This window comes from Saccopteryx leptura, chromosome 13 (genome assembly GCF_036850995.1).
Source record: "Saccopteryx leptura isolate mSacLep1 chromosome 13, mSacLep1_pri_phased_curated, whole genome shotgun sequence".
Classification (NCBI taxonomy): Eukaryota; Metazoa; Chordata; class Mammalia; order Chiroptera; family Emballonuridae; genus Saccopteryx; species Saccopteryx leptura.
Window position 1 is genome coordinate 26,097,675 of NC_089515.1, and position 22,516 is coordinate 26,120,190.

General features: G+C 40.0%; 1 protein-coding gene across 5 annotated transcripts in view; it reads right to left on the reverse strand.

The window, feature by feature from the left end:
- The window catches only part of BTRC (beta-transducin repeat containing E3 ubiquitin protein ligase), a 213,284-nt gene that overhangs the window by 63,747 nt on the left and 127,021 nt on the right, over nt 1-22,516 (reverse strand). For all 5 annotated transcript variants that reach the window (XM_066355951.1, XM_066355950.1, XM_066355949.1 and 2 more), the window contains one exon: nt 9,890-9,979. In XM_066355951.1, the coding sequence (XP_066212048.1) occupies nt 9,890-9,979 (90 nt within the window). The remainder of the gene's footprint in view (nt 1-9,889; nt 9,980-22,516) is intronic.

Genomic DNA, 22,516 nt, shown 5'->3' on the forward strand with positions numbered 1-22,516 from the left:
TGGTAGAGCATCGGCCTGGCGTGCAGGAGTCCCAGGTTCGATTCCTGGCCTGGGCACAGAGAAGAGCCAGGGCACACAGGAGAGGCGCCCATCTGTTTCTCTACCCCTCCCCCTCTCCTTCCTCTCTGTCTCTCTCGTCCCCTTCCGCAGCCAAGGCTTCATTGGAGCAAAGTTGGCCCGGGTGCTGGGGACAGCTCCATGGCCTCTGCCTCAGGCACTAGAATGGCTCTGGTTGCAACAGAGCAATGCCCCAGATGGGCAGAGCATCGCCCCCTGGTGGGCATGCCGGGTGGATCCTGGTTGGGCGCATGCGGGAGTCTGTCTGACTGCCTCCCCGTTTCCAACTTCAGAAAAATACACACACACACAAAAAAGGAATACATCACATAGGTAGCACTACAGTACCTAAACACAGGGGCAAAAATAACAATGTATTCTCAAAAAAAAAGAAAAAGGCCTTCCATCCTGAAGACACACAAAAAAGAAAGTGGACACATTTCAATTCCTTATATAGGAACATATATAAGAAACTAAAAAAGTGGTGGGGGTGGGGAGTGAGGCTTAAAAGGATTATAATAGCCTCAAGAGATTCAACTGGTTTCATACATAAGAACTTTACATAAGGGTGTAAGGGTGAACTCCAAAGGGTTAGACTAATAAAAAGCTCTCTAAAGTGAACTCTACTGATGAGATTTGGGACTAGTAGAATTTAAAGTGACTTTGTAACTCTAGCTCCGTTAGGAAATCAAAAAAGGAGTTTCTTAGTCATTCAGCCGGTTAGACATTGTGTAATTACTAGTATAAACAAAAAAAGACGTCCTCATAAAAGTGACATCTATTTTAACACTGATCTTAAGCAAATCTTACTGGAAAAGAACTGTAACAACAATAACAAATATTGGCAAGATCACTATATCATATGGAATTCCAGAATCATAGAAAAAAGGAAAAAATACATGAAACTTGGTATAGAGAACAGACATTTGAATTCATAGCTCATTTGCTTTATAAGCTGAAGTCATGAAACAAGAATAAAATTTAACATGTATGGATCCTGAGCTCATGGATACTAAAAGGTTCAAAAGGAGAGCTCAGGTTTCACAAGCTTTGTAAGTGATCTATTTATACCATATAACTAAGAACATATTTATTCATAGAGAGCTTATGAGCCCAGGCTTCTGAAACTGTCAAACTAGGAGAGAGGAGACTGACAAGCTACAAAAATCCATAAAAGCTATAAGAATAAAAATCTCTCTCCCAGATAAGGAGTGCAAAAAAGTATCCTGCAGAATTCTAACAAGTGGTCTTTAAAATATACTGTTCACAAAAATTAGGGGATATTTCAAAATGAATATGAAGCAATAAAAAAAAGCATTTGATATTTTTAAATTTAACATGAACATCAGAAAAGCAAACAACAAATCAAAGAAAGTTGTTCAATTATGCAAATGAGATGCAAAACCAACTTTTATTTCATTGGTGAAAACGCACACAGTACTGGACTATCTGCACGTTCCTTGAACCCCTAATTTTTGTGAGCAGTGTATTAATATGCACAGCAGCACCATTCTCTTAAAGAGTAGACGGGGTAAGTCCTAGAGACTACTTAGTATTAAGTCACTAATTGTGAAATACTGATACATATTAGTCTAAATACTCCGTATTTTTCACTCCATGAGATGTACTCCCCCCCCCAAAAGTGGAGGGGGAAATGCCCATGCATCTTATGGAGCGAAAAATATGGTATTTTATTAAATATTTTAACACACAATTTGGTTCAGAATATTTTTTTTCTTATTTTCCTCCTTAAAACCCTAGGTGTGTCTTATGGTCAGGTGCGTCTTATGGAGTGAAAAATACAGTAAATATGTATTTTCAGTAAAAGCTCATTATCACTCAAAAAACAAAAACAAAAACCAGGTTTCTGACAGAATTCAAAAAGTCTACTAAAAATTTTATGGAGAAGAATCATAGAGAGATAGGTACCAGGGGGAAGTAAAGTGCCTCTGTTTTATAAGTTTTGCACAGAGGTATAATACCAGGGACTTGCATTTTGTAAATATAGTATCTTAGGGCTACAAGAATCACTGTTAGCAATATATATATGTGTGTGTATATATACAGTCTTATTAACCATGATGAGAAAAGATGATCTTACAGTTAACCTGAATATTTTGTATTATTCTTTAGGCTCTTTCTTGCTATACTCAGATGGGTACTGATAACTAATTTTTATGTATTAATACTTTAAATAAATGCTTAAGTCAATTAACTGTCAATATCAAGAAAACAAGTTTATTTATATATCTATGGAAGATATCTGGATTCATTTACATAGCCTATAATAGATATATTATTAGGCCTCACAACTTTCCTTCATTTACAGCCTGCTAAAGAAAGTCCAGAAAACTGATTTGGTAGTGAAAATTTGGCTCATTCATATCTTCCGTAGCCTTATTCATATTTTCTCATATTACAGGGTTAATTAACAAGGTTACAATTTTGGTATAATTGAGTGTTAAGTGGATGAATCAGCCTTTAGTCACAGTTACTGCATAGATTTCTCCCCTCTTCCTCCTATAAACATCATTCATTGATATTCAATTCTCAATTAAATAAATGGAAATCACACAGCCCCCAATACTGAAAAACTAATGGCATTAAAACAAAACAACTAAAAACAACAATAAATTTCCTAATGAACAGAACCAGGAAACAAACACACTTTAAATATGTCATCGCTTACTTGCCTGGATTTTGCTCCTCTTTTATGCAACCCAAAAGGTGACAGAATTGCTCCAAACCAGAAAAATCTCATGCTATTTGCAACTAAACTGGAAGGGTGGGATGGTGGTAGGTCGACAAGGCAGAACTTTTTAAAATTTAATTTCTCTGATCATCTGATTTTTAAAAATTCAGAAGTTAAAATCCAGTTTGCAATACCAAAGAAAGTGTTCTGGAGATCAAAATCCTAAATGCTCCAGGACAGAATTATAGTTTATAGATTATTAACACATCAACCATATTTGTGACACTACTTTGGGAAGCAGGCAGTATTTCTTAAAATCTGTGAACCAGCTCTAATGTGGAAACATAATGTCTATATACTGCAAGAAAAATGTGAAGTTAAAAACCCACAGACTTTTCCCCTTGTCAGGAACTGTGCCTGGCATTGTGCGGCTGTGCTGCTGTTTTCATCACTCCCTCCGTTTCCAGTCTCGCTAATTGAAAGGTTGATCACAGAACAATGCTCTTCTCATTAATTTCAGTGTTCCGATTGGGCAGGATCCCTGCTTCCCACCACCTGATCTTTTCACACTGCTGAAGTTAATGTGACAGGAGCCCGAAGATGGATTACCTGCTGCCATATTGCCCATCGCCTCCAATCAGGAGCTATCTGTGTAAACTGATTGTTCTAATTTGCTCTCATTATTTTTACAATATCAGGAGAAAATAACGCACACAGCTCACTGTCAAAGCCATGAAAATCAGCCATTAGTTAAACTCAGACACTGAGTGGCTTTATTAGAGGTACCACAGTTTATTGATATAGCTCCAGTCAAACGAGGCAGCATTTGCTTCAGAAGAAAATGTTTATACGGAAAGTAAATATTTATTGTAATAATACCCACAGCAATATGATATTCTGAAGAATTCTGTTCTTATTTCAAATGCTTGGCTTTGATATAAATTAACAACAACGAAGAGTCGGGTTGGCATAAGAAAGTAGATAGATAACATTTAATGCACACTCGGTTGGATGAAAACCTGTTTATTAACTAAAATCTATGAGTATTCTCCACATCCTATACCTCGTATAAATAACAAACTCTATTCTGTGACTGGAAATTCTAATCAATCAATAAATAATGGAGGTTTTATTTTCTCCACAAAACAACAAATATTTTTCCAAAACAAAAATTTTATGACTTAGGAGTCAAAATTATTTCTGTAATAACCTTACAGGTAGTTTTAAAGTAAAAAAAAAAAATGTATTCTCATACAATGTAAGTGTTCAACAAGAAAGATTACTAATCCTAGTAACATATATATTCACAATATATTTCAGAATTGTAAAATAAGCAGTGTAGTAAAGCCAGCTAAGCAAACAACAAGCTGGGTTTTAAAACCCTTCAGTAAGAGACAGTTTCGTAAAGCAGAAGACAGAACTCTCCAGAAAGGTTTAATATTCAATGAGATAATATCTTTAAAAGAAAGAACTGTTTTTGGCACAAAGAAACTATATTTTCTGGTTATAAAGAAAATGCTAAACTCTAGAAGAAAATAGATTTAAACTTCGTATTTCTAGGCTTGCTTGGCTATGAACAGATAAAAATGTTAGCTAAATGCTGTCTGAACAGCATTTTGGGGGGCTGGAGGAGGGTATAAATAATAAAAACTGATGCCTTTTAAATATAGGAATTTAATCCACCAGGCACCCCCTTCTCCCCCCTTTAGTATTAGAAGGAAACATGGCTTCCTCCTGTTTTCTTTCTACACTAAGATTGGTAGGTAACGTGCAGGCAAGAGTATGCCCTTCTTGCTGCTCCCCTTTTAACAGTCACTTTTCTTTTTTCTAAGAACGTGTGGCATGCTTTTCTCCTTAAAATTCCTGCACTAAAAGACTGCACCATACTGCACTCTGCAAAACGTGCTGATGGTGCCAATTACAAGCCCCCAGCCGAACGCTTCAGCCCCCACCATTCGGGCAGATTTATGCGGACTCTTGCCGACGTTATTACAAGTCAGAGTTTATTGGGAAATTGTTACATTATGCGGAGTGTCTAACAAATTGCTTATGCTGCTATAATTGGATTACAACAGCCGCTTGCTCCCACCGGTAAGATTAGGCAAGTAGGACTCCTGCCGATCTCTGAGCGTTAGCAGTAATTTTATTTGCCTTGCCTCTCTCTTTCCTAACAACATGCCTCTCTCCCTGCCAGCTGTCTGCTGAAAAGGCACAGGCTTGTTCCTTGGCCCTAACAATGCAATTACAGCCCCGCAGATCGCACTGTTTGTGCATTAAGTACAGAGCCAAAACGAGGCGAATTGATCGTTTGACTTTTGGAGGAGCCATGTGATCTCTCCGTGCGGGTGATCTGACATGCATCAGCAGGCAATACTGCAGTCAATTCTTGATGAAGAACTTTCTTCCTTCACCCCTCTCTCCCAACCTTTCCTTTTTCATGGATGAAGACACTGACTGGGCTCATCTCATGCTAATCTAGATCAATCCACAAAGACAAACTCAATCTTATAAGCTTCCTGGCTAGAAAGAAATGTGAAGAAGGTCTAGCCTAGCATCTTGAAGTATCTCAGTCAGATGTATCAGTGGTTCCCAACAGTTGAACCACCGCTGCTATTAAAAAAAGGTTCATAAAGAGTTCACAAGGAAAAAAAGTTTCCAGAAATACTGTGGTTGTAGCTCAAAAGAACTACAGAAAGTTTTAGGTTTTTGGCAAATAAAAGTGCTGTGGAAAGGCTTTGTTTAAATTCTGTCTTCTATTCAAGGGCCCACCAGGAAATCAGCACTGAAACCGATGTCCTGCCTTTCTCTGCAGATCTGCTCTGCTGGAAGATGGAGGCCAACGTGCAGAATCAATGCATCTGACGTCAGGCTTAAAAACAGCCAGTCTGATCTCCACTCGGCGCAAAGTTTTAAACCTGTTTTGTTAAGGTTTCAGTTTCTTGTTTCTCTTGTGTGTTTAACAATGAATGCAGGTAGTAAGGAAACTGCAAGTAGTTACTCCGACTCTCAGGCATAATTCGTGAAGATCGTCACTTTTTATTTTTTAAATTGATTTTCTTGAAATGGTTGAAAATGACTTCGAATTTTACCAATTTTAATACAGACCAGGATTCCTATGCATACTTTCCTCTCCAATGGCATATGCTAAGTAGGGTTCCTAAAGCTGATTACACAACAAATGTGCAGTAAATCTGCCGGTCCAGTTTGGTACTCTTTGTCTGTATTCCTAAATATCATGCACGTCTAGAAGGTTATGTATTCTTATATCCTTAAATGACAAACACACAAACTCTTGTCTGTCACAACGGTCCTTGATTCTATTATTACTTCAAAGTAAACTTGGAAAAGTCACTCTACTAGTATTTCTCAGAACCTCTCTATAACCCCCACCCCATTAAAACTCATTAAATTTATATGAACATTTAAAGATGAAAGGAAAAATATTACTTCTGAACTTTATTCCTGCCTTAGCAATAAGCCTAATGTGTAGAGTTTTTTCAACCACATCATCCTCAGTAATATGGTTAATCTAAATATATTCTCCACAAAGCTAATTGTTAGACCCAACAGAGGAGCCTGTGTGACGAATGGACCATCTGACATGCTAGTTGTAGAACAGTATATTAAAGAAGCCTGTTAACGTGTAGTTTAAAACTCAAAAGAAACTCTGAACAGCTGAAATGCCTTATAAAAAGCGCAGACCCAGAGGAAGTGCAAACGTCTGCATTGTGAATTGTAGATCTTAATTACCGACAATGGCTGGTACAGCAAGTAGCACGGAAAAAAAGTGAAACAGTTGCACTGTTCATGGTTGGCAATAATTCTTCAGGAAAATATTTACTATCAATCAGTTATGAGAAAAGGGACTCTGTGCTCATAAAACAGCACGTTGCTTCCCATACCAGGACCATTTTGCTTCAGCATAATCTGAATTTAAACAGCTTGTTTCCTGCGGATATAATTTTGGAAATAAATAAAACAAGTCTTCTATCAAAATCTGGAGTAAGTAGAAAGGAACATCACATTTTTCTGTCTCAGTCAGTTCCAAACAGATTATTAGTCTCAAGTAAAAAACAATAACAACAACAAACAACAACAAGAACATCTACAAAGGACTGCTGAAGTGGTTTATTTTCCAAACATAGAGTACTTATTCCTACTTGGACAGAAATCTAGGTATATGTTCAAACAACTCAATTTTAACTCGTGTGTGTGTGTGTGTGTGTGTGTGTGCGCACGTGTGTGTTAGGGTAAATCAGGGAAAAGCCTGAAACCAAACTTTTCAGTACTATTTAAATGCTCCTCATTTTTCCAGTTAGTTGTCTTTATCAACTACAAAACATCATGAAGGCTGACAATTAGGTACAACCTAATTATTGATTTTGAAGACTAAGTTGGCAGTCAATAATGACTGTCCATTTAAAGCTACAATAAAAACAAAGCTCATCAAGTTCCAAACACAAATTTCATGAAATACAGGCCTATAATTAGTAAGAAGGAAGGCTTTGGAAGAAAATAAGACATTTCAGTACCTCCAAATATTACTAGGATTAAGTTATACTGATAAAATGACCCTTCCTCCATTTTTATTTTTAAATCTTTTTTAAAGCCTCATTCTTTAAGTTAGAGATTCAGAAGATTATTATTAACCTAGGGTGGCTATACTGTAGTTTGTCTTACAACTTTGTTTTCTCATATTCTAAAGAGGACTAATGGGTCCCTTTTCTTAGGCCTATTGTAAAACATTTATTGTAAGATATTTCTGGCAATGAAGAGTTATATACAATGTACTATTAGTAGTCTGAACATAACACCATTGCTGTTTTTAAGGGGATAACTGGTATTAAAGTTTTCTCTAAAATGCATGTAAACAGTATTAGATAGTAAGGTTATAGACTTTAATTACTATCTCTACCCCAACCAAAGTCACTCGTATTAGAATTACTGCTTTGAACTAGAGCCAAAAATGGTTGCTATCACTATATTATAGTTGCTCTCACATGGAGATGGCTGGACATTCAAGGCCACTTTGGAGAACAATCCGAATCAATAACAGACACTGTACCAAGTTAAAAACCACTGCAGCCATATCAAGTGCAGCAGACGAAACTATTCAGTTAAGGGCTAAAAGTGAAGAGCAGGAAATAGGGACAAGCTTGCAGACCTACAAAAATAGTAGCAAGTCATTACCTTCCAAAGGTCAAGCAATGAACAAGGCCAACAGAAACAGCACAGAATCATAAGATACTATAACACATGTAAATGAAAATGGGAAAATTCTTCCCCTATTCCCATGTTATTGGTACCTCACTGAAGGCTGTTAATAAGAAAAAATAATTCAGCTACATGTCTTTATTTGGCATTGATCAACTGTTTATTTGGCTCAAGTCTGAAGAAATGAACCAAAAGACAGGACATGGGCCAATAGATGGAACCAGTTTCAATAAAAAAAATGATAGAAATCATTATTAAATTAGGGTATTTAAGGAAACAATGAAAGGACATAGATGTCAGAATAATGTTGAAATAAGCAATAATAGGATGAGAGGGTCACAATCTGGGAGCAGAGGAAACAGACTGATGAGCAGCAATGAGCAAACTTAATATCTCACCCAAGAGTATAGAAGAAATTGTGCCACTGTGCCAGATACCAGATTTCTAACCATGCACCAATGAAACAGAGGGTGAGAGAGAAAGAAAAAACAAAAACCCCAAAACAAACCACCCCATCACACAGACACCCACCAACATAACTACACAGCTCAGAGATCCTGGCTTACAAAGTATGGAGAAAACAAAAGGAACAGATGCTCACTTGGACAGCTCTCAATGAAACTCATTAACATCATCACCCTGTCCTGGGATCGGTACTCATGTTAAGATTTTAGCTTCTTTAGCCAGAAGTCACCCACTTGTGATGAAACAGAGCAGTATGGTCAGAAAGGAGACATTATTTTTAAAGGATACAAAATAGGGTCAATCAACATTTGCTAGTTGTAACCTAATGACTGAAAAATAAAATATATATATATAATTTATAATATATACAATATTTTACAGCAAATCATTAAGACATTCTAATTTAAGAGACACATGACTTAACTTTAAACCATAATTTTAAATAAATTCTGACATTCCTTATACGGATCATTTCCATTGACTATATTTTCCTATGCCATATTTTCAGTTGATAAAGTAGGCCTAGAGACCACTGAATATTTTAAGAAATTAAAAAATATATATATTGCTTTCCTTTGATTTTTGTAGCAAAGGATGGAGACTACCAGTTCTAATAATAACAATAAGTAATTGAGAGCCTAAGTGTGTAATACAATAGATTAAACTTAAAGGAGTTAAAGTTGAGAATGTTGTAATAGTGACAAAACAGTTATAGAAGGCAATAATTTTACAGATATGTGAAGTAAAAGTCTAAAAACAGAGCCCAAACTGGAATATTACTTATTCTTGGAAGAATCAAAATGGCTGCTATCTAAATTTAGGTTAAAGCGCCTCAGTAATTAGAGCTTTTAGAGTAATTAAAAAATGTGAGTCATAGTTGATAAGATTATTAAATTGTAAGATCTCTAATATGAAAGATTCTTTTTTGTATTTAGACTACAGATATGGCACACATTTATACATAAGAAAGAGGGTAATTTATATGCACGATTTAAATATACTTGTCCCCTCAGATCAAGATCACTGAAAGGAATATTACTACTATTAACCCATGTACTAAATAGCAATAGTGATATAATAATTGGATTTTCTGTAGCATATTTCACAATTCTTGCAATGGTGTAAATGGTACTTAATTACATCTAACAGTCATGAACAAACTTAAAAAATAATTGTATATTTCCTTGTACAAATCTTAGTTATTTGTGATAATCCATAACTAGTCTCAAACAACAAACATGATTTAGACAAAAGTGTGACCAGAATACATAATTGAAAAATTCTGTTGTAACTGAAAATATGAAGTTTCCAATTTGTATTCTAATTTAGATTAAATATGCCTGATACATCCTTTTTTAAAATATAAAATACTGCAATAGTCTTTAATAGAAACAGTGAGTGAAGATGTCTATAGGTAAGGTATTGTTATGATACGGTATAATATATATTAGCATTACTTACTTTGGCCACACAATTTTCAGTCTTCATAGCAGTGCTTGCTAGACATACTGTTTCTTGGTTTAAGCAGAGTCTGGCACAGCTGTTATAAGTCTGTAAAGAGAATTAAAAAAAAAAAAACACCAGGTTTAAATATGAAAACATTGTCATCTATAATTTTCAAATTCTGCCCTATTTCTCAAAATCAACACCTAAATAGATCCTATTTGTAATCTCCAAACGTATAAACACTAAGGGAAAGGCAGACAGGAGAAAACAAAGAAAGTAAAAGCCCATAAGAACCACTGATGTGCTCATGAACAAGTATGTGAGTAGCTGCGGCTCACTGTATGTATGGAAGCTGAGGGTGTTAGTTATTTTAAAATGGTCAAAGGACTTGAATAGATGGCAAGTACACAAAAAGATGTTCAACAACAAACACTAACGATTAGGGCAATGCAAATCAAACCTATTGTATAATAAGGTGCCATTTCACCCCATTAGGATGAGTATTAGTAAAAAAACAAAAACAAAAACAGAAAACAAGTGCTGGCAAGGATGTGGAGAAATTGGGACCTTTGTGCACTGTTAGTGGGAATGTAAAATGGTATAGCTATTGTGAAAAATGAAACAATTAAAAATTACAATTACCATATGACTCAACAATTCCACTTCTGGGTATATACCCCAAAGAACTGAAAACAGTCCTGAGGGTATATTTGTATATTGTGTTCACAGCAGCATTATCCACAATAGCTAAAATGTGGAAGCAATCCAAGTGTCCATTGATGGGTTAAGGGATAAGCAAAATGTGGTAGATATACACAACAGAATAGTATCCAGCCTTAAAAAGGGAAATTATTACATATACTATAACATGGATGAGCCTTGAGGACATTATGTTAAGTGAAATAAACCCATCACAAAAGGATAAAGACTGTATGGTTCCATTTATACAAGATATTCAAAGTAGTCAAATCATAGAGACAAAGTAGAATAGTGGATGCCAGGGACTGGGAGAAGAGGGGAGTGGTAGTTATTGTTTAACAGGTACAGAGTTTCAGTTTTATAGGGTAGAAAAGAATTATGAGGATGGATAGTGGTGACAGTTACACAACAATGTGAATATATTTAATACCACTGAACTATACATTTTAAAATGACTAATATGGTAAATGTCATGCTACATTATTTTACCACAATTAAAAAGAAAACTGGTTATACTTTATGGTAAGCAAACATTATTAACAATTGGCCAAAATTTTAATAAAGATGTTTCCGTTTAGTCATAATTTTTTTCTTTTTTAATTTATTGAGTTTAGAGACAGGATGGAAGGAGGAAGAGAGAGAAACATCAATTTTGTTGTTCCACTTATGCATTTATTGATTGATTTTTTTTTAAAGAGAAAGGCAGAGAGAGACAAACAGGAAGGGAGAGAGATGAGAAGCATCAACTCATAGTGGCGTTACTTTAGTTGTTTACTAATTACTTCTCATGTGTGCCTTGACCAGAAGGCTCCAGCTGAGCCAGTGACCCCTTGATCAAGCCAGCGAACTTGGGCTCAAACCAGTGACCATGTCTATGATCCCCACTCAAGTTGGCAACCCTGCGCTCAGGCTGGTGAGCCTGCACGCAAGCCAGATCAGCCCATACTCAAGCCAGAGACCTCAGAGTTTTAGATCTAGGTCCTCAGCATCCCAGGTCAATGCTCTATTCACTGCACCACCACTGATTAGGCTCATTGGTTGATTCTTGTATGTGCCCTCATCAGGGATCGAACCTGCACCTTGGTGTATTGGGATGATGATTTATCCAACTGAGCTACCTGGTGAGTGCTAGTCTTAAGTTTTTATTGATGGTACAAATCATTTCTTAAACTTTAGCATGCATCAGAATCTCCTGAAGGGTTTGTTAAAACACATTGCTAGGCCCTATACCCAGAGCTTCTCAGATTTTTCTTTTTTAACAAGTCTTCAGTTGATATTAATGCTGCTAGTCCAGGAACACTCTTTGAGAACTATTGGTATAAATGTGTGCTGAATGAAATTAAAGAGAAAAATCTGAAGAGCCTGACCAGACAGTGGTGCAGTGTATAGAGCATCGGACTGGGATGTGGAGGACCCAGGTTCGAGACCCTGAGGTCACCAGCTTGATCGCAGGCTCAGCTGGTTTGAGCAAGGCTCACCAGCTTGAGCCCAAGGTTGCTGGCTTGAGCAAGGGGTCACTCGATCTGCTGTAGTCCCCCCCCCCCCCCCCATCAAGGCACATATGAGAAATCAACCAATGAACAACTAAGGAGCCGCAACAAAGAATTGATGTTTCTCATCTCTCTCCCTTCCTGTCAGTCCCTCTCTCTCTTTGTCTCTGCCAACAAACAAACAAACAAACAAACAAAAAATCTGAAGACACAGGTGATTTCTTAAAACTAACAATAGGAAAGAATCTATTTCTTTAAAAAATTTCTAGATATACAGAGCAGTTGCAAAAATAGGTACAAGTTCCTGTATACCTTTCCCCCAGCTTCCCCTAATGTAAGTACATACAGAACATTTACCAAAACTAAGGAATCGACATGGTACAATATAAAAAACTTGAGTTTCACCACTTTTCCCGGTAATACCCTTTTTCAGATTAGGATCTAATCCAAGACTATGGCCATACCACCCTGAATGCTCTTGATCTTGTCTGATCTCAGAGGCTGGTTAATACTTGGATGGGAGGATCTGATCCAATACCCCCCACATTGTATTCAGTTGTCATGTCTCCTTAGACTCCTCCAATCTGTTACAACTTCTCATCTTTCATGACTGTCACATCTGAAAAATACTAATTAATTAATCTATGGAATATACCTCAAATTGGGTTTGTCTAATGTTTTTCATGATCAGATTGAATTATTAGGAAGGATACCACAGTGGTGATGTGTCCATCTCAATGTATCAAGTCAGGAGGTATGTTGATGAATATTTTGGGTGATGTTTACTGTGATCACTTGCCTAAGATCATGTCTGCCAAGATTCTCAATTGTAAGCTTATTATTGTTTCCTTTAGGAATTATTAAACATTGAGGAAAATACTTTGAAATTATGCAAATATTCTTTTTTTGCTTCAACTTTGCCTGCTAATTTTAGCATCCATTGCTGGATCTTGCCCAGGGATCCCCAAACTACGGCCTGCGGGCTGCATGCGGCCTCCGAGGCCATTTATCCGGCCCCCTGCCGCACTTCCGGAAGGGGCACCTCTTTCATTGGTGGTCAATGAGGGGAGCACACTGACCATCTCATTAGCCAAAAGCAGGCCCACAGTGCCCATTGAAATACTGGTCAGTTTGTTGATTTAAATTTACTTGTTCTTTATTTTAAATATTGTATTTGTTCCCATTTTGTTTTTTTACTTTAAAATAAGATATGTGCAGTGTGCAAAGGGATTTGTTCAGTTTTTTTTTGTTGTTGTTTTTTTTTTTTGCATTTTTCTGAAGCTGGAAACAGGGAGAGACAGTCAGACAGACTCCTGCATGCGCCCGACCGGGATCCACCCGGCACGCCCACCAGGGGCGACGCTCTGTCCACCAGGGGGCAATGCTCTCTGCCCATCCTGGGCGTCGCCATGTTGCGACCAGAGCCACTCTAGCACCTGAGGCAGAGGCCACAGAGCCATCCCCAGCGCCCGGGCCATCTGCGCTCCAATGGAGCCTTGGCTGCGGGAGGGGAAGAGAGAGACAGAGAGGAAGGCGCGGCGGAGGGGTGGAGAAGCAAATGGGCGCTTCTCCTGTGTGCCCTGGCCGGGAATCGAACCCAGGTCCTCCGCACGCTAGGCCAACGCTCTATGTTCATAGTTTTTTTTTATAGTCCGGCCCTCCAACGGTCTGAGGCCCCCTGTGTAAAGAGTTTGGGGACCCCTGATCTTGCCTATGGTAATTTTTACTGTGGTGTTGTTCTATTAGTAATTTTTAATTTTTATTTATTTATTTATTTTTTACAGAGACAGAGAGTGAGCCAGAGAGAGGGATAGACAGGGACAGACAGACTGGAACGGAGAGAGATGAGAAGCATCAATCATTAGTTTTTCATTGTGCGTTGCAACACCTTAGTTGTTCATTGACTGCCTTCCCATATGTGCCTTGACCGCGGGCCTCCAGCAGACCTAGTAACCTCTTGCTGGAGCCCGCAACCTTGGGTTCAAGCTGGTGGGCTCTCCCTCAAACCAGATGAGCCCACACTCAGGCTGGCGACCTCGGGGTCTTGAACCCGGGTCCTCTGCATCCCAGTCCGACGCTCTATCCACTGCTCTACCGCCTGGTCAGGCTATTAGTAATTTTTAAATTTCTCCCTTTCCTTCTATATTTATTAACTGAAATTTTTCTGTAAGGAAGAGCTATAACTTCTTTGCCTATTTACTTGTATATTTATTTATTTATTTATATGAGCATGGTTGCATAGATGTTTTAAATAGTTCATTTTTGGTCAATTATTCTTTGGAATGAGAATAGGTAGACATTAAAAAAATTTCTAAAACAGAAAAAATGTTATAAAATTAGTTTTCCATTTAAACAAGTTTAACTTTTAAAAATGTATCCACTTGACCCTGGCCAGTTAGCTCAGTGGTAGAGCACTGCCCAGTGTGTGGATGCCCTGGGTTCGATTCTGTTCAGGGCTTACAGGAGAAGTGACCATCTGCTTCTCAACCCCTCTCCCTTCACTCTCTGTCTTTCTCTCTCTCTCTCCTCCCACAGCCATGGTTTGATTGATTCCAGAGAGTTGGCCCCTGGCACTAAGGATGGCTCCCTGGCCTCTGGGCCTCAGACACTAAAAAATAGCTTGGCTGCCCAGCAACAGAGCAAACCTCCCCCCATGGGCAGAGCAATGCCTCATAGGGAGGGGACTTGCCAGGTAGATCACCATTGGGCACATGTGGGGGTCTGTCTCTATGCCTCCCCTGCTTTTACTTAATTAAAAAATGTATCCACTCAACTGTTTTATTCTTAAATCATTTAAATTGAAATGATTTCAAACACGTATTTCAAAAGAATAAATTGGATCATTTGACATTAGTGTACAAGACTGCTGGTAAATTTATATTCTGTGCTTCAGGATTCAGTACTTCTTTTGCAACTACTAATATCACAAATATTTACTATTCAAAGACAGACAACACACAATTTTTATAAAGTAAATTTACTGTGTTTTAAAAAGAAATTTATACAGTAACTGGTATATACTGAATAAAATAAAACTTTAAGCCAAAGAATTCTGGTTCCAACAATGGTAAAAATGTTTGTATTTAAATTAATCCTCTTGAGATAATACTTATAAACCATAAAAAATATTTTAAAATAACTACTTAAAGGCAGGAAATTGACCTAAAGTAGGCAGAAACTGGGGGGAGGAGTAGACTAACCCAAAAGAGGATAACCAATCTGGGTGAGATCCATGTCTTTGCGCTTATTCCCTAAGGGTACTACTCACCAGTTCACTTGGTGCAGGGTGGCTAAAATTCAATTAGAAAGCCAGTCTATTGGCTTGAGATGTCAGAGGATGGAGTTCAGGGCTACCATAGTGGCTGGGAATTGAGAAATCACAGAAAATAGAAAGAGCTATGGGGGAGGGAAGAAGCAGCAAACATACATATAAATTTCCCTCAAATCCATGGCTAACCCCAAGCTACATACATGAGTGGGAGCCTCCAAGGATTCCAAAGGAAAGTAACAGCTGGAAGACTAAAATATCTAAGCAGAATTCCCCATGAGGGGAGACACAGTTTATAACTTGATTCCTGCTAAGTTAAAGGGGTTTAATAAGCACGTCAAACTTTCCACAGAAATTTCAGAAAGACCCTGCATTGAGACTAAAGAATAAATCTTAGGACGAAGAGATCTGCTTTAGGACTAAGGGCAAAATCAAAACACACCTGCCCTAATGGATGCAAAACCACACTCTATTTAAAGTCACTATTACCAGCCAGAAAGTAAATCAGTGGGAAATAAAAGAATCCATAATCTCTGTTATGTATCATTTAAAATGCCCATCATATAATAAAAACACTGATATATATGAGAAAAAGCAGATAATGAGACCCATAGTCAAGAGAAAAAGGAACAAACAGAAATGACCAGGAGATGATTGAGTTAAAGGCACTACAGAAACTATACTATGGCCCTGGCTGGTTGGCTGAGTGGTAGAGCGTCGGCCTGGCATGCAGAAGTCCCAGGTTCGATTCCCGGCCAGGGCACACAGGAGAAGCGCCCATCTGCTTCTCCACCCCTCCCCCTCTCCTTCCTCTTTGTCTCTCTCTTCCCCTCCTGCATCTGAGGCTCCATTGGAGCAAAGATGGCCCAGGCGCTGGGGATGGCTCTGTGGCCTCTGCCTCAGGAGCTGGAGTGGCTCTGGTCGCAACATAGCGACGCCCCCAGATGGGCAGAGCGTCGCCCCCTGGTGGGCGTGCCGGGTGGATCCCGGTCGGGCACATGGGAGTCTGTCTGACTGCCTCTCCCTATTTCCAGCTTCAGAAAAATACAAAAAAAAAAAAAAAAAAGAAACTATACTAAATATGTTCAACAACTTAAATGAAAAATATGATCAGGCCCTAACTGGTTGGCTCAGTGGTAGAGCACTGGCCCAGTGTGTGCATGTCCCAAGTTCGATTCCTGGCCAGGGCACACAGGAGAAGCACCCATCTACTTCTCCATCCTTCCCCCTCTTGCCTCTCTCTCTCTCTCTCCTCCTCCCCTCCCGCAGCCAGTTGGCCTGGGCGCTGAGGATGGTTCCATGGCTTCCACCTCAGGCGCTAAAATAAATGGCTTGGTTGCAATAGAACAAGGGCCCCAGATGGGCAGAGCATCGCCCCCTAGTGGACTTGCCGGGTGGATCCTGGTTAGGGTGCAAGTGGGAGTTTGTCTCTGCCTCCCCTCTTCTCACTAAAAAAATTAAATTAAATTAAAAACTATATGATTGAGGCCCTGGCCGGTTGGCTCAGCGGTAGAGCGTTGGCCTGGCGTGCAGAAGTCCCGGGTTTGATTACCGGCTAGGGCACACAGGAGAAGTGCCCATCTGTTTCTCCACCCCTCCCCCTCTCCTTCCTCTCTGTCTCTCTCTTCCCCTCCCGCAGCCGAAGCTCCACTGGAGCAAAGATGACCCGGGCGCTGGGGATGGCTCCTTGGCCTCTACCCCAGGCGCTAGAGTGGCCCTGGTCGCAACAGAGCGATGCCCCAGAGGGGCAGAGCATCGCCCCCTGGTGGGCAGAGTGTCGCCCCCTGGTGGGCGTGCCGGGTGGATCCTGGTCGGGCACATGCGGGAGTCTGTCTGTCTCTCCCGGTTTCCAACTTCAGAAAAATACAAAAAAACCCAAAAAACAAAAAACAAAAAAACTATATGATCGAAATGGAAATTCTGAGATGAAAATTTTCACACACACAAAAAAATAAAATGTAAAATGAACCAAAAAGAAATTCTAGAATTAAAAATAAGTACATTATCTGAAGTTAAAAATTTACTAAAAGTGCTTAAACAGACTGGAGATGGCAGAAGAAAAGGTCTATGAAATTCAAGATCTATCAACTGAAATGAGCTAAACTAACAGAGAGAGAAAGAAAAACAATTAGCAGGATCTCAGTCATCTGTGGGATAATTTCAATAACCTAACATATATTTACTTGGAGACGCAGAAAAAAGGCAAGAATGGGGCACAAAAAAATTATGAAAATAGTGACCAAATGTTTCTCCAATTTGGGGAAAACCATTGGCTTACTGATATAAGATTAGCAAACCCCAGGGAGATTAAATACAAAGAAACCAAAACTTAGGCCCATCACAGTAAAAACTGCTGAAAACCACAAAGACAAAACCTGCCACAAAGACAAAACCTGGAAGCAGCCAGAAAACAAGGGTTCTGCATACATGGAAGCAATATAAACAGTGGCAGACTTTTCACCATAAATAGGGACAGCTAGAAGATAAAGATGCAACATTTTTTTAAGCGAAAGGGGGGGGGGGGACAGAGAAAAAGAGGTGGAGGGACAGATTGGAAGGAAGAGAGGTAAGAAGCATCAACTCGTAGTTATGGCATCTTAGTTGTTCGTTAATTGCTTTCTCCTATGTGTCCTGATGGGGCGGGGGAGGACTCCAGCTGAGCCAATGACCCCTTGCTCAAGCCAGCAACCATGGGGTCATGTCTATGATCCCACACTCTAGCCAGTGACCCTGCGCTGCTCAAGCCACATAAGCCCACACTCAAGCTGGCAACCTCGGGGTTTTGAACCTGGGTCCTCAGCATCCCAAGGCCGACACTCTACCCACTGTGCCACCAACTGGTCAGGCAGGAGCAATACTTTTAAAGTGCTGAAGGGAAAAAAATCTCAAACATGGTTTCTTACTATTAGAAAAAATTACAAATATGAAAAGGGAGAAATCTTGAAAAACTGTGGTGTTGGATTAGAACTAGATATATTCATATGAACTCATGGTTTTCAAAAAATATAAATATAGGTGTACAATAAAAATTAATGTTTGGTCTGACTGGTGGCGGCACAGTGGATAGAGGGTCAACCTGGGACACTGAGGTTCCAGGTTTGAAACCCGAGGTCACCGGTTTGAGCATAGATTCACCAGCTTGAGCATGGAATCACTGACATGATCTTAAGGTTGCTGGCTTGAGCAAGGGGTCACTGGCTTGGCTGGACCCCCCACTCCCACCCCTATCAAAGGACGTATGAAAAGCAATCAATGAACATCTAAAATGCCGCAACTATAAGTTGATGCTCTCGTCTCTCTCCCTTCCTGTCTCTCCTTCACTATAAAAAAAAAAAAAAAAAGCTAATGTTTAAAGCTTGGCTTCTCAATTCCATTCTCCATTAAAAGGAACCATATCCCCCTGGAGAAATGGCTGATTCCAGGATTGAGCAGAGAAAACACAAGATGAACCTGGAAATACTCAAGGAATGATGGAGATATGTCAGAGGGGCGCTCATTGGCCCAATATGGAATAATCTGAGTATTAAAATAAAAGATATTAACAGATTGCAATGTGTTGTTTAACACAAGAAATGTTTATTTCTTAAGAGATACAAATTAACCAGACTGGCACAATAAAAAATAGAAAATCTGAATCACTCTATATCAAAGAAATTTTAATTGTTATTAAAATTCATTCTATATAAATTTTAAAATATTTAAATTATTTCACAATAAAACAAAACATAAAAACAACCTTCTGCCCCAGATGGTTTCACTGGTGAATTATATTAAAGCTTAAGGAAGAAACAACACCAAAGTCATAAACAAACACTTTTAGAAAATGGAGAAGACTTCCCAACTCATTTTATAAGGTCTGCATAACCCTGACACCAAAACGTAAGAAACAAACAAACCAAAAAAAGTAGAAAGAAAATTACGTATTCCTCATGAACAGACACAAAAATTCTTATTAAAGTCATGTAATTTACCACATTAACAGAATAAAAGGGGGGAAACAGTTGACAGAATTAAACATCTATTCATAATTAGGCCCTAGTGGGCTGGCTAAGTAGTAGAGCATTGGCCCGGCGTGTGGATGTCCTGGGTTCGATTCCTGGCTAGGGCACACAGGAGAAGTGCCCATCCACTTCTCCACCCTTCTCCCTCTCCTTTCTATCTCTCTCTTCCCCTCCTGCAGCCAAGGCTCCACTGGAGCAAAGTTGGCTGGGGCACTGAAAATGGCTCCATGGCCTTCGCCTCAGGAGCTAGAATGGCTCTGGTTGCGATGGAGCAACAGCCCAGATGGGCAGAGCATCGCCCCCTAGTAGGCTTGCTGGGTGAATCCTGGTCAGGCACATACAGGAGTCTGTCTCTCTGCCTCTCCGCTTCTCACTTCAAAACAAAACAAATCAAGACAAAAAACACCCATTCATAATTTAAAAAAATATATAGAAAGAAAAGAAAACCTCAGCAAGGTAGGAATGAAAGGGAACTTTAACTCAAAAGGGAACTCAATCTCATTAAAGAAAATCTAAAGTCCTGGCCGGATAGCTTGGCTGGTTTGAGCATCATCCCAAGGTTGTGGGTTTGATTCCCAGTTAGGCCACATACAGGAACAGATCAATGTTTCTGTCTCTCTCTCTCTCTCCCCTCCTATCTAAAAAAAAAGGAAGTCAAAGAAAAAGAAATTAAAAAATTTCCACTAACACCATACTCAATGATGAAAGAGTTAATACTATCCCTCTAAGACTGGGAACAAGGCAAAGAAGTCCTCTTACCACATCTATTCGACATTCAAATGAGCAAGAAAAAGATACAAAAGGCATATAAGCTGGAAAATAAAATTATCTTTATTAATTGACAGGAGACAAGGTCAACAGTAAAAAAAATCCACTGTATTTAGCTCTAGCTGGGTAGCTTCATTGGTCAGAGCATTTTCCCAACATGCCAAGGTTGCAGGTTCGATCACCAATCAGGGTACATACAAGAATCAACCAATAAATGTGTAAATAAGTGGGACAACAAATCAATATTTTTTTCTCTCTTTCTCTCCCTGAAATCAATGTAAGAAAGTAAGAAATAGGATGATTTTTTTTTTTAAGTGAGAGGAGGGGAGGCCTCTGCCTCCAACCAATTCCCCCATGTGCCCCAACCGAGATCCACCCCACAAGCCCACTAGGGGGTGATGCTGGAGCCAGGTTTCTTGTTTGTTTTTTTTTGGAATTTTTCTGAAGTTGGAAACGGGGAGGCAGTCAGACAGACTCCCGCATGCGCCCGACCGGGATCCACCCGGCACGCCCACCAGGGGGCGATGCTCTGCACATCTGGAGCGTCGCTCTGCCGCAATCAGAGCCATTCTAGCGTCTGAGGCAGAGGCCACAGAGCCATCCTCAGCCCCGGGGCAAACTTTTGCTCCAATGGAGCCTTGGCTGCGGGAGAGGAAGAGAGAGACAGAGAAGAAGGAGAGGGGGAGGGGTGGAGAAGCAGATGGGCGCTTCTCCTGTGTGCCCTGGCCGGGAATCGAACCTGGGACTCCTGCACGCCAGGCCGACGCTCTACCACTGAGCCAACCGGCCAGGGCCTATGGAGCCAGTCTTTAACGCCTGAGGCAGAGGCCATGGAGCCATCCTCAGCACCCAGGGCCAACTCACTCTAATCGAGCCTTGGCTACAGGAGGGGAAGAAATGAGAGAGAGAGAGAGAGAGAGAGAGAGAGAAAAGCAAGAGGGGGGGGGGGAGAGAAGCAGATGGGCTTCTCCTGTGTGACCTGACTGGGAATCAAACTCGGGACATTCACAAGCTGGGATGACACTCTAACACTGAGCAAACCGGCCAGGGCAGAATGAAAAAGTTTTATAATAGCATCAAAAAACTTTTGCTAAATCAATTCTGAAATTTAAATGTAAAGTATCTAGAAAAGCCAAAATATTAAAAATAAAAATATGGGGGACCCAACACAACCTGATTTTAAGACATAATGCTACAATAGTCAAGGCAGTGTAATAAAATCATCCCTAGGTATTCTCACAGGATTTGTTTTAAGATAGCCCCTCACCCCAAAGATACCAAAATCCTTGGATGCTCAACTCCCTTATATAAAATGGCATGGTATTTCCATATAACCTATGCATATCCTTCCACATACTATAAATCATCCCGATTACTTATAATACCCAATACAATGTAAATACTATGTAAATAACTGTTATACTGATTGTTTAGGGAATAATGACAAGGAAAAAAACATCTGTACATGTTCAGTACAGATACAACCACTGCAGACCTTACTACTGGTACCTGTTAGCAACAATTTAACTTTATTCCCAAATATTTTTGATTTGGGGTTGGTTGGTTGAATCGCGGGTGCAGAACTTGTGAATGGGGAGGGTTGACTACTGCTTTTGGAACAAGGACAGGCACCTCTAAAAACAGGAAGGATCCTGAGCTCATCATCTGTGTCATGTAGAGGCCTGAAGTAAGAGGTTGGAGCCTCAGCTGCTGCCACCCTCTGCTCTGCATGGAACAGCAGCCTCTTCTCTAGGAGGTTCAGAAATAGATGTACTGTATTTTTCACTCCGTAAGACGCACTTTTCTTCCCCAAAGTCGAGGGGAAAATTCATATGCATCTTATGGAGCAAACGTCCATTTTATTTTAGCTGCTGCGGGTTCCCAGAAAATTAGAAGAGTATTCAAACATTAAAGTCTCTTCTCATTTGTTAATAACAGTGCTAATCGTTGTTAATACTGCTGTCGAGTTTACATTGTTGAAATATTATTGTGGGCCCTGGCCGGTTGGCTCAGCGGTAGAGCGTCGGCCTAGCGTGCGGAGGACCCGGGTTCGATTCCCGGCCAGGGCACACAGGAGAAGCGCCCATTTGCTTCTCCACCCCTCCGCCGCGCTTTCCTCTCTGTCTCTCTCTTCCCCTCCCGCAGCCAGGGCTCCATTGGAGCAAAGATGGCCCGGGCGCTGGGGATGGCTCTGTGGCCTCTGCCTCAGGCGCTAGAGTGGCTCTGGTCGCAACATGGCGACGCCCAGGATGGGCAGAGCATCGCCCCCTGGTGGGCAGAGCGTCGCCCCATGGTGGGCGTGCCGGGTGGATCCCGGTCGGGCGCATGCGGGAGTCTGTCTGACTGTCTCTCCCCGTTTCCAGCTTCAGAAAAATGAAAAAAAATATATATATATATTATTGTGGTATGCTTTATT